Source organism: Saccostrea echinata, unplaced genomic scaffold (genome assembly GCF_033153115.1).
Source record: "Saccostrea echinata isolate AGI-Se365-2 ecotype Australia unplaced genomic scaffold, CSIRO_AGI_Sech_v1 ptg000040l, whole genome shotgun sequence".
NCBI classification, from domain to species: Eukaryota; Metazoa; Mollusca; class Bivalvia; order Ostreida; family Ostreidae; genus Saccostrea; species Saccostrea echinata.
The window spans coordinates 4,354,645-4,368,297 of NW_026889789.1; the positions used below are offsets into that span (position 1 = coordinate 4,354,645).

The following is a 13,653-nucleotide window of genomic DNA, read 5'->3' on the forward strand; positions in this document are numbered from 1 at the left end:
TTATGAAAAGCTTTGATACTTAGAATAAACAGACATATTATAAGTGTAGACAAGATGGCATGGTCATTATGAACATGCATGCAGGTGCGCTTGCGCGCAATGCTAAGATGACCAATATACTTGCTATAGCCGGAACTTATATATTTTTTGATGAAATATTTTGATACTGGGAATATAAAGATGCATTTATAGTATAGACGGAATGACATGGTCAACCTGCACATGCATGCACGTGCGCGCGCGTGAAATGCGTTAAATGACCAATATACTTGATTGCCTTATTTAATGAAGCTTACAGGAAATAAGACACCAAAAGGGAGTTGGGGAGCGTTTGGGGAACATCTGTAACGGTCCCCGTTACAATTAATACTAGTTCATTTCATTTTTATCAGCTTATTTAAAAAAAAAAATAATGTAGTAGACTTTTAGAGTACGTCATACAGTTGTAACGGGACCCCTCATAACATAATCATGATTATGGTATATCACCGAATTTAAGATTTTTTTTTTACTTAAAAGACGTTATTTTTTTTAACTTTAAAGTTATCCAACATATTGAAGATATAGTTAGAATAATCTAACTATGTCTAGGGACAAGCCCTCACCACTTAACCGGGTCCGTAGGACAATGTCATTTTATCGATAGAACGTTCTATCTAGTTGAAGATAACAGTGGGTCAACTTTAAAATAATGTTTGTTTGTGAAAATGTAATTGAAATATATGTATTGCGAACTACATTTTTCTGTTCCGCTTTTCGTACCTTTTTATCGTGTTTATAAATATACTTTCCCTATGTACACGTGTCGTTTACTCTTCTTTTTTTTTAAAGTACACAACTACAACTTATTTTAATTTTCAAATAAAAATCAGTAAACAACAAAAGGGAATAAACATGACTAAATCAACTCGTATTAACAACTATTGATTAAATAAAAATTTGATTGTGATTTATATATTACGAAAGCCTAGAAGGGTCAAATAAGGAATATGAAAAACAAGAGGCCCAAGGGCCTCAACGGTCACCTGAGTATAAAACAACAATTTAGAGGATTCATCGAGTATAAAATGAACTGAAAGGTGAAGCTTTGTTGCACAAAAGCAAGAAAAATAGGAGGATCAGGATCAACAAAATAATTAATCTAGTACTTATTGATAGTTTTTAAATTAGGTTCTACAATGTAATCTGTTCCCCATTTATCACTACCGCTATACAATATATTAACAAGAGGCCCATGGGCCACATCGTTCACCTGAGCACATTGGCTAGGAGAAAAAAGCAAAAATCAGTTCAGTATTGAAAAGTTTACGGGGGGGGGGTGAATTTTAAACTTCCGGTACCTGATGATGCTTTCATATCAATATAACAAATGGCTTTGCTGTTCTTGAGCAGCAGATTTTTTCCCCATAAATTCATTTGTAAAAATTGATCCTCCATTGTGGCCCCACCCTACCCCCGGGGCCATGATTTGAACAAACTTGAATCTACACTACCTGAGAATGCTTCCATATGAATATGACCAATCATGGCTTTGCTGATCTTGAGAGGAAGATTTTTAATTTTTTTTTCTATATACTCTTATGAAAAACTTTGATCCCCCATTGTGGCCCCATACAATCCCCCCCCCCGGGGGGGGGGGTCATGACTTGAACAAACTTGAATCTACACTACCTGAGGATGCTTCCGTATAAATATGACCAATCATGGCTTTGCTGTTCTTAAGAAGAAGATTTTTAAAGAAATTTTTCTATATATTTCTATGTAAAATTTTGATCCCCATTGTGGCCCCACCCTACCCCCGGGGGTCATGATTTGAACAAACTTTAATCTACACTACCTGAGGATGCTTCCGTATAAATATGACCAATCATGGCTTTACTGTTCTTGAGAAGAAGATTTTTAAATATATTTTCCTATATATTTCTATGTCAAACTTTGATCCCCCATTGTGGCCCCACCCTACCCCCGGGGGGGTCATGATTTGAACAAAATTGAATCTACACTACCTGAGGATGTTTCCACATAAGTTTCATATTTCATGGCCCAGTGGTTCTTGAGAAGAAGATTTTTAAATGATGCCATTATTTTTTGACTAATTCCTAATTATCTCCCCTTGAAAGAGGGCGTGGCCCTTCATTTGAACAAACTTGAATCCCCTTTACCCAAGAATACTTTGTGGCAAGTTTGGTTGAATTTGACCCAGTGGTTCTTCAGAAGAAGTCGAAAATGTGAAAAGTTTACAGACGGACAGACAGACAGACGGACGGACGGACAGACGGGCGACGGACAAAAAGTGATCAGAAAAGCTCACTTGAGCCTTCGGCTCGGGTGAGCTAAAAACCTATCAGTGCTTCTGTACTATTTTAATTTCTTGCTGAAATCTCTTACATTGGCCTCTCTTGGTCTTTGATGAACATTTAATACAAGTTATTTTTGTTCCATTTTTATATATCTATTACTTAAAGTCTACCTGATCATTAAAACTATGAAAATATTTTTTGTATTATACAATAAAAATTCTTGCATAATTCTCTTATTCTATTAACCTTTCAAGTAGATTGTTTACAATGATTAATTATCAAAAGTCAACGGCAAAGGGGAATAACTCCTCTCAGTAGAATACAAATTAATAGAGCCCTGGCCAGGACCAGAACACTTGAACAAATGGTCCAGATGTTAAAAAATCTGGTAAAAATACCCTTCCTTATTAAAACTTTTAATCTTTTTGCCTCTGATATGCCCAAGTGCAGAGAAAATTTTTTAAAGAAATAATGCATTTTTACTACAGATTCACTATATTATCAATATAGCCCCCCTCCCTCCCCACCAAGAAACACTAGAGTCTCTCATCCTGGGACCAGAAGTTTGCTCATCATAAGTAATCACTTTGTTTATCTGCTTAACACTAAGGAGCAGACAGGATTATTTAATAGAATTAATGCATTTTCACTATATTATCAAGAGCCCCACCCTTACACCAGCACATCTGACCCGGGTCATGCAATTCACTACTCTGGAAGAAGAACTCTTGCTCATCATAACTATATACTTAGCTTCTTTGCTTTTTAACCAGAAGCAGAAAAGAATAATTTCAAAGAAATTTTGCTTTTTCACTATATATAATCAATAGAGCCCCCCCCCCAACCTTTTCACTAGAACCCTTGACCCTGGGGCCATGAAATTCACAATTTTGGAAGAGGCATCCTTGTGTATCATAACAATGTATTAGTTTGTTTAAATAGTACCCAGGGGCAGAGAAGAAGATTTTCAAAGAAAAAATTCACCTTCACTATAGGATCTATAATAGCCCCACCCTAGAACCAGAACCCCGTCCCTGGGGCCATGAATTTCACAATTTTGGAAGAGGCATCATTGCTTACATGTATCATAACAATGTACTTAGTTTGTTTTAAAAATACCCAGGAGCAGAGAAGAAGATTTTTAAAGCATTAATGCATTTTCACTATATAATAAATAGAGCCCGGCCCTAACATAAAAACCCCTGATCCAAGGGTCATGAAAATCACTATTTTGGAAGAGTCACCCTTGCTAATATCATACCTATGTATTTAATTTGTTTCAATAATACCCAGGAGTAGAGAAGAAGATTTTCAAAGAAATAATGCACATTCACTATATGATCTATATATAGCCCCGCCCTAGCAACAGAACCCCTGACCCTGGGGCCACGAATTTCACAATTTAGGTAGAGGCACCCTTGCTTATCATAACTATGTAATTACATTTAATTTGTTTCAATAATACCCAGGAGTAGAGAAGAAGATTTTCAAAGAAATAATGCACTTTCACTATATGATCTATATAGCAGCAACAGAACCCCTGACCCTGGGGCCATGAAATTTCACAATTTTGGTAGAGTCACCCTTGCTTATCAAAACTATGTATTCAATTTGTCATGTAATGAACCAGAATTTTCCGTTCCGCTTTCCGTTCCTTTTTCCCTTCCCTATGCAGTGTCAATCTCCTTTGCAGAGTTAGGCACCGTGTAATTCATGGACTGGAGGCTTGGAGTGGAGTTATGGAGTGGAGTTTGGAGTCAAATTTTGGAGTCTGATTTTTTAAATATGATTTTTGCTAATTAGAACAAAATTCTTTAGGTGACAACTCTCTAGTCTTATTATATTCCCATGTTGCTATAAAGCACCAGCTATTGCAACGTTAAATTAGGTTACGAGTATCTTGTTGAATCACCTTAAAATCTGCTCAAAAACAGACAAATTTAATGTTTCTTGCTACTTTTTTAGATGGTGTCATTCATGCCTGTTTGATACTCCGTAATCCTTTTAAGGTATTTTTCAGCTCCTTTGGCCTGAAATTTTCCGATTGTTTAAGCAAATATATTCTTTCTTGCAATACCCCCAAAATAAGAGTTACTGAATGTGAGCTTTACATTGATCAATCTTGGTATAAATATCAGATTTAATTTGTCTTACTGATGTATAGAATAAAGATACAAAATTCTTTAGGTGACAACTCTTTAAAATTAGTTTTATTATATTCCCATGTTGCTATCAAAAGTGATGCGTGTGTTCTTTGGAAAAGTGTAGATGAACATTTTAGTTTATATTTCTGTATTTAAAACTAGAAATATTTTCATAGGACATGAATGCCCCGTCCAGTGTATATTAGTAATGCAACATGAAAATTTGTTTTAGTGTATGAAGTTTGAAGCGAATATCTGGAATAGTTTCTTTAAAATTGAAATTGAAATCTAAAAATTGGATATATATGATAAATTTTCACCAAATTATGTACAAGTGCATAAGCTTACATAAAAATACCTTAAATGTTTTTTTATAAAACTAAGCAAAATGCAAATTAAAGAAAAATGAGGTCAAGATTACAGGAAAGCCTAAGGTTAAAAGATTTCATGAAGTTGAATATCCCTCACTAATAAGTATCAGCATATTAATTTTGATAAACATATCTTGAATGGATTATTTAAAACTGAGGTAAACACTGATTTAAGAAAAGTGAGGTCAAGGTCAAGGTGAAAAAAATGTTGATGCAGTTGATAGCTCTCATCAGTATGTATTAGCGTATAAAGTTTGATAAAAATATCTTGAATTCTTTATTTAAAATTGAGCTGAACATTATTTATTAGAAAAGTGAGGTCAAGGTCAAAAGAAAGGTCAAAGTAAAAAAAAAATGTTAACATCAGTATGTATCAGCGTATGAAGTTTGATTACACTATCCTGAATGGTTTCCTTAAAACTGAGCTAAACACTAATTTAAGAAAAGTAGGTCAAGGTCAAAGGAAAGGTCAAAGTCAAAAAATGTTTACAGAATTGAAAAGCTCTCATCAATACCTATCAACATATGAAGCTTTATAAAAATTATCTTGAAAAATATCTTTGAAACTGAACTTTGAACTGAGCTAAATGCAAAGCTTGACGGAAGGAAAGAAGGACGGAAGACAGACATGACAAACTCAATATGCCCCAGCCATATTCATGGCGGGGCATAAAAATATTATGAAGTAGACTAGTGGTATGCTTTTTAAATGTTTATTTGAATTATTAAAAAATATCAATTTTGACGATTTTTCATAATAATCATTAATCAAATTTCTTAGTAATATTAATTAGAGCTTTTTTCACAACCAAATTTATACTTATGAAAGACATTGTATCAGTCATATTTGAAAGCTTATGTTCTAGGATTTGAGATAATAACAAATATTCATTTAAGATATTGATTGTTAGAACAAGTGAGTCGAAGATGACATTATCTATTACCTAAATCTCAGGATTGATATTATTATATTAATGTTAAATTTTATTTAGACAGATTAATCTTCTGCTCCAACTCTTGAAGTTAAATCTTTTTCCTCGAAAAATGAATTACCGGGTACCCATAATTATTGTACTTAAGTTTAATGAATAGCATACTGATGTGAATAAATGGGTCTGTTATAATTGCCTAACACTGCCTACATGCTCTTGTACAAACAACTCTTGACAGATTATGTGGGACATACAGTGGCTGCATCAAATTCCCGCAAATTCTTTCAGATAAGGTCGTGGGTATTAATTTCACTCTCATTGTCAAAAAGTGTGTTATCTAAAACAGTGACAGTTTATTCTATGTTTTAATCAAATTTAACTGTTACATAATAATGATCACAATAGCTTTCAACACATAATTGGAAGGTGATAAAACCCTTTGAACTAAATTTTAGCTTTCTGTCACATCTTTGTTATGTCTGCTAAAACTTTTATAGGTTTTTGACCACACAGCTGAACATAATGTAGGTTAATATATTGTTACAAGGCTGTTTGTAGAATAAGATTGATGATATTTCTCTCTATATAATCTACTGTAGATTTGAAACCATCAATTTTGTATCTTAAAATGTGAATTTAAAAAAAGATTATCAATAATTGACATACATTTACTTAAATAATTAAATAATATTATGATACTGTTATATGAATACAATGCAATAATGGTGACTCACAATTTTTATCAATTAAGAAGTTAATGGGAAGGAATGCACTGTTATGCTAGTTAAGGGATGATAATATTTATATAAACTCCTAAAGAATGCAATAATTTTAATGCATGCATGCTGTTCAAGTTAATTTAACACTAGATCATATACTCCAAAATTAAATGGTCATCGTTCAAAGTTTAATCAGCATCTCTGAAACTGGGTGTGATGATTCTGTCTTTTCTCTATGAGCCAGTGTAAGTCTGGGTATGTGTAAAACACGAAACGAGAAACAAGAAACGAGAAACGAGAAACAACAGAATTAAAAAAAACAATGACCTAAAAATGTCAACTAAGGGGCAGCTATTGCCTTGATTTCATTTTGTTAGAAAACAAGTGCTGAGTGAAATCAAAACATATAACTTAGGACAGATTTATCACTGATCCGGCACTGCTAACCCATAAAGTCATGACAGATTTAATTAAATATCAACAGCTGAAAAGTACACAATTAACTGGTAAGACAGATTCCTTCAAATTATTTTCTGATTTTTACATTATCAAAGTATAAACAAAAAGTTATATATATATTTATAAATAATTATTTATAAATGAGATATTTATATTTTTGTTAAATATGTATTAAGGAAAGCTATTATAACATTGACAATAAATTTCACCAATAATATTACCAATAATATTATACCAGAACTACTAAATCACAAAGAACAAAACATTAATAATGTCTTTTTTAATCTTTTTTTTTTTTTAAAGTATTAGAAGATTACCGGTAAATGATAAGTCCCAGTTTGTATAAAATTGTATCATTTGATCACAACATTATTATTTTAAGCAAAAACTGAGTAAGCATTTCTTTCAGGTAATAGTATTGTAGTAATTAAATCTGTCAACATTTTAAATTTTTTGTGTGTGAGATAGTTGTGCGGGTCGATGATAAATCTGACCTAAGTTAGATATTTCATTTCACTCTGCATCTGTTATCTTTCAAAATTAAAATCAAAAGCACAAGCTGCCCCCAACCCCCTTTGTTGACATTTTAAGGTCATTAGGTGTTTTATGCTGAATCTGACATTCCATTGTTTCTCGTTTTCACTATCAATCAGAAAACTGAAAATTTATTCAATGTTTAAAAAAGATAAACTGGAGTAAAAACAACACATTGCTTTCACTTGAAGTGTGATACGACCCATAGTTGATTTGTTGTTTTTGAGGGTGAGGGAGTCATCCGAGTGAGGAAAAGGGAGAGATATTAGTATGATAACTGCTATGTCGCTGAAGTAAGGGAGTGGGTGAACCCTTTAGTACACCATATAAAAGTGGTATAAAGTGTGAAACTTATTTTAAAACTGATTATATTTTTTTTTAATTTAGCATGGAAGGTAATGAATAGGTGAGTGTATATACTGATACTTATAAATTGCTTTAAACACTGAACCTAGTAGCTCTTGACAGGTTTTAACACGTCAAATTAAACTGTATTAAAATAATCAGTAAGACCGACTATATCTGTTGATTAATAATATTCAACAGTTTCCAAATATTTTTGAAGAACAGGGGTTATCTTGTCAGTATCATGTCTGTCTATTCAATACTGATGTAATTTTCTAAAGTTACAAATACTTACTTAAGTACTTACTTACTTAAGTTTCAGAAACTTAGACATTTTGATTAAGTCATAGTACCTATGAATTGTCAATCTGTTTAGTACAAGACAAGAAACAGCAAACAAATGTACAAAAAAAAAATTAATTTAAAAGACTTTCATAATAATGCAATTTCCTGAACATCTTTTTCCATTCATGTTTTAAAAAAAAATATTAGACTCCAAAATTTGACTCCAAAATTTGACTCCAAACTCCACTCCATAACTCCACTCCATGCCTCCAGTCCATGAATTACACGGTGCCGCAGAGTTATCGTTCGTTCCTCTCTCCACCCTGACAAGATTAATATGTAAAAACCATATCATTTCAAGGATTATTTCAAACTAAACTAATAGTTTTAGATCTATTTAGTAAATAACTATCATTATGGACTATCATTAGCCCAGACGTTTAATTATAATGAATTAAAACAAACGCACTATTTCGCGTGCTTTTCACTGTGATATACGCGAGCCAAAGACAGCTGTAGGTGAACAGGTGAATGTACGGAGCCGATGGTAGAGAGTTACCATGAGATCTATGCTGCGTATGCATATACGCATGACTTGACCTTTTGCAAGTAGATGTTTATCCCATATAACTAAACATATTGCTGTTGTGTCCCACAGAAAATGAACAGCTTGGGGTAAAAAGCTGAGTGGATTGGAGTGGAGTGGAGTCATGGAGTGGAGTCTGTATCATAACAGTACAGAAAGTTCAGAAAGTTATAAAAACAAATTGATTTCCCTAACATACAATCATTCCTTGCAATGTGATTTTGGATTTGTGTAAAAAGAATGAAATAAGAAACAAAAGATTCATTATGAAAAACAAATAAACAAAAAATTATGACCTTTAAATGTCAGCAGAGGATCACCTAAAAATGTTCTCATAACAAAGACTAGGTGATGCATAAACGAAACTAGGCTTAAATCCTATCCCAAACCAACAAACCTATTTAGAGGTGTTGACAGCTTTAATATCAGACAGATAAATAGCGATCATTAGAGTTTTTTTTTTAGCTAACAGCTGCACTGAAAAGTGAATTATTAAGATGCATGATTTATTTTTAACTACCACATATTTGGATATGGAGGGGGCAGGATTTTCATTTATTGAATTTCTATTAAAATATTTCTTTGACTAAACTCCAGCCTATCCTACCCTATGGAAACACATGGACCCCTCCTAAATAGTAAAGAAGAAAGGGAGTCATTTAATTTCCATGGTTGACATTTTGTTAGAGTTGATGTGGGAATCACCCTGGAAATAAATCCAGGATCTGTGCATGTGCAAGGGTTGTTTAATAAATGAATCAACATACAGTATATCATAATAAATATAGAAGTATTAAATTTTATTTTTTCACAGTTGAAAAGTTCTATTAAAGAGCTCCCAATCACTGAAAAGTAAAAACCTCGTGATTTTTCCTATTATCCTTGCAAAGAAATTTTCTTTCAAGTAAAGCATGGTCACTAACTGTTTAAAAATGTTCTCTTAGACATTGCTTAGACACTAAACATTTTATCATCACAACATTTGATAAAATTCTGACAAAGGAAATGAATGTAATAATATTTTTATCAGATAGGTGCCTTATTTTCTTACAAATGCCACAGACAAAAACATGCGTTAAATGTGACAACGGTTTGTCTAGAAAAGAATATTTAACAAATTGAAGATTTGTTTAACTTGTGTGATTGATGACAAAACATGGGAGTACTTTTTTTAACCGAAAAGGAAGATAAGTATTAAAATGTGAAATCAAAGAAAAATCTGTGGTCTTATTATCATAAAGACAAGCAAGAGCTCCAAACTTGTTTTATTAATTTTCATTTTTTTTTTCTCAAGATGTCCACTAAGACATGCACAAACACCCCAAGAAAGGACTATCAGTGGTAACTTAAATGTTCCAATTGTACTAAGGAAAGTCAAACAGATTTCCTGCAAATGAATTAAGTCTAAATATTGGTATCCAGGGTAATTTTCTTGTACCTGACAATGCTCACAGTTGCAAATTAGCATAGAGAAATAAATGAAATCCTGAAGAAAAGAAAGTTTACAGAACTGTGTCATCCCCCATATTGGCTAGGTCTCAGCCATTGTGAGATCTCTTTATTCCAAAAATGTATGAAAATAATAAAAGGAAGATTGTACAATATCAGATATGTTATAAGAAGTTGATTTTATCAGTGTCTTTGTGAAAGATAAAGCACTAAAATCAACAGTTGACTTCCTGGACGACAAGATTAGTCAATCCAATCACCATCTTAAAGATATCCGGATAGAAACCATAAATTCAATTGGTAAATCTACCTCTGCTGCTGGTCTTGCTAAGACACAATTGAATGACAAAACAAGAGAACTTAAAGAGAAATTTGATCGCTACCTAATGGAGTTCAAAATGAATATTAGATCGGTAAGAAAACCAACTGAACGGTTTCCTAAGAGACAACCAAAGGACACCAGAGAAAAACACGGGAAACAAGTGCAAAGAGGACAAAAATTCCGTCCATATTAAAACAATATGATGTACTCTGTTTGAAATTGACTTTATTCTATACTGAATCTCAGTTAAGATTCCATTTATTTTATTTTTGTTTGTGCAAATCTATGAATCATATCTTTTGTTTTTGGGATTAGTAAAACGGATTACTATGAAAGGTATCTATTTCATTATCTTTCCACATGTCAAAATAGCCTATTGGCTGCTTTAATCTGATTGGAGCGAAATCGCCCATAACTCCTCCCACATTTTGAGGAATATATCTGTTGTCATTATTTCACTCATTCCCTTGCAGAATGGCTCGTCGTTTCAATCGAAACGCCAAATCTAAATGTAAGAAAAACAGAGCTATGAATTTTAAAGCTCGAAATATTAGAGAACACAAGAATAAAGTGCTAATAGCACGAGATCATGTGTTTAATCTCACACCTGACAGATTGTCAGATGATGAGTATTTACTTTTGGCAAAAGGTCTAAAATTTGTACCTTCACCTATCTCACACCAAGTCAAACAACAAGTGATGAGAGATTTTAATGAATTTGCCAGAAAATTAAAATGTAAATACATGTTTCATGACCCAGATAGTGACAACAATATACATCCTTTCCGCATGAAAAGCGGTTTTGAACCTCAAATTATAAACAATTCAGTTCAAACATATATTGACAAAACAAGACTTGAATTGTCATCTATGGAAGTTCGCAAATCGACTGACAATTTAAGCATTTCTGAACGCCAAGCATTAAAAAGGCTAAAAGGTCGTAAAGACATCATTATCAAAAAAGCTGACAAAAACAACATGTGCGTTGTAATTAAAAAAACTGATTACATCCTTGAAGGTCAACGTCAGTTAAATAGCAAATACTACTGTAAAATTACTAATCCCAATCTAAATCATCTCGAAAATATTATCACACAAAAATTGTCTGAGATGAACACTAAGGGTGTACTTGACAATATTACCTATGACTTTCTACGGAAAGCTAAAAATACGAGGGTAGGGAGATTATATTTGCTCCCTAAAATACACAAGCTCAATATTGAGGCTTTTAATGAGATTAAAAACAATGGTAGCTGCAATTCACCAATTATTCCACCAGGTCGACCTATTATCTCACAAATAGGTTCACCTACAGAACGCATAAGCCAGTATGTAGATTACTTTTTGACTCCCATCGTGCAAACACTAAGCACGTATATCAGGGACAGTTCAGACTTCATTCTAAAAGTCGAACAACTTAGACCACACGCTAAGTGCCTACTGGTCAGTTATGATGTAACTTCGCTCTACACCAATATGCATTTCGAGGAGCTAATAACGGCTGTTCAAATGGCCTATACAAACTTTAACAAAGCAGAATATATCATACCAGCTCCACCTACAACTGATCTTTGTTTTCTTCTACGACTTGTACTAGAAAACAATATATTTGAATTCAACTCTGCTTTGTATAAACAAACAATAGGATGTGCGATGGGTTCTAAGTGTTCCCCATCTGTGTGCGACCTACGCCTACACCAAATTACTGATGAAATCATCGATAAATTTACAGGGAAAAATAAAATATTATATCATGGTCGCTATCGCGACGACGGATTTATCATTTTTCATGGATTAGAAACTTACATCCATGAGCTATTTGAAATAGCTAATTCATACCATCCTCTGCTCAAATTCACATATGAAATTTCTACAAAAGAAATCAATTTCTTAGACACTACAGTGTTCAAAGGAAATAGATTTAAAACCAGTCAAATTCTGGATTTTAAAACCTACATTAAATCAACAAATACATTCCAATATTTGGAACGTAACAGTGCACATAATTCCTCTGTTTTTAAAGGATTTAACAAAGGTGAAACAATACGCCATATGAGAAATACAAGCAATAAAATCACATTGCTTAAAATTCTGCGTGAGTTTGAGATTAATCTCTTAAAAAGAGGATATAATAAAATTGAAATCAAATCTAACATGCAAAATGTACTCGCTAATTATAGCAGAGAAAAAACCCTGCAAAGTAAAAGTGGCATCAGGAAAAAAGGAATTCCTCTCGTTTTTTGTCACAAAGTACAACCCCTGTATACGACATTTAAAACGAAAACTGATAAAATATTGGCATATCCTTGCAAAGGATGAAGACTGCCAAAAAGTCTTCTCTGAATTACCTATTGTGTCCTACAAACGCAATAAAAACCTGGGTGATATTCTCATCTCCTCAACAATTAAATAATCTTATTGTTTATGTGTAGATGCATAAATGCATAATGCAAATAGACTCCTGATGAGGCGGATTTGCAGCAGTAGGAAGAAAATTATTTCTTCATTATGAAATTAATTTATATAAATATACCTCGTTTCACACCGCCGAAACACTAAATTAGTGTAGAGTCAAGTGATCGGAGGTACGTGGCTGATGGGAGCCCCCTTTTTGAAAATTCAACCAGTAATTGCTGTTTATCCATTTAATATGAAAGCTGTCAACAAGACATAGCTTTGTCTATGTGCATTGTTAATGAATGGCAGAGTCTTTGCCCCTGTGTGACATTTAAAGGTCATTATTTACTTTTTTTTCATTTTTCTCACACTAACCCAAAACCATGTAACAAGGGAATGATTGTATAAAGAGAAATCAAATTGTTTTTATAACTTTCTGAACTTTCTGTACTGTTATGATACAGACTCCACTCCATGACTCCACAAGACTCCACTCCACTCCACTCAGCTTTTTACCCCAAGCCAAAATGAACGACGCAGTTATCATGAAACAGCGTAAATAGAATATCTATTTATAACTCTGCTTAGTTCTTGGTGAGAGATTTTGGCCGCTTAAACCTCATTCCCATACTTGTATCTCCTTGTATGAAAAACTTTGACAGTATATAGAACTATTAGAATAGGCTAAGGGTGCATTGATACTTTTTGTTGGCATTTTCGACAAATTTCGTTAGTTTACTTTTTAAATCTATTTATAGATGAAAATTTCCAGTTCTGTGTGTTTCTATTTATAGATTGCATTCTGACGCT

At 33.0% G+C, this 13,653-nt stretch overlaps 2 protein-coding genes across 2 annotated transcripts in view; both read left to right on the forward strand.

Annotated features, from left to right (window-relative positions):
• Positions 1-13,653, forward strand: part of LOC133200458 (baculoviral IAP repeat-containing protein 3-like) — a 67,735-nt gene that overhangs the window by 45,708 nt on the left and 8,374 nt on the right. The window lies entirely within an intron of this gene.
• Positions 10,921-13,406, forward strand: LOC133200524 (uncharacterized). Its single transcript, XM_061336311.1, has 2 exons — positions 10,921-12,123; positions 13,308-13,406. The coding sequence occupies exons 1-2, from the start codon at positions 10,921-10,923 to the stop codon at positions 13,404-13,406; spliced, it is 1,302 nt and encodes a 433-aa protein (XP_061192295.1).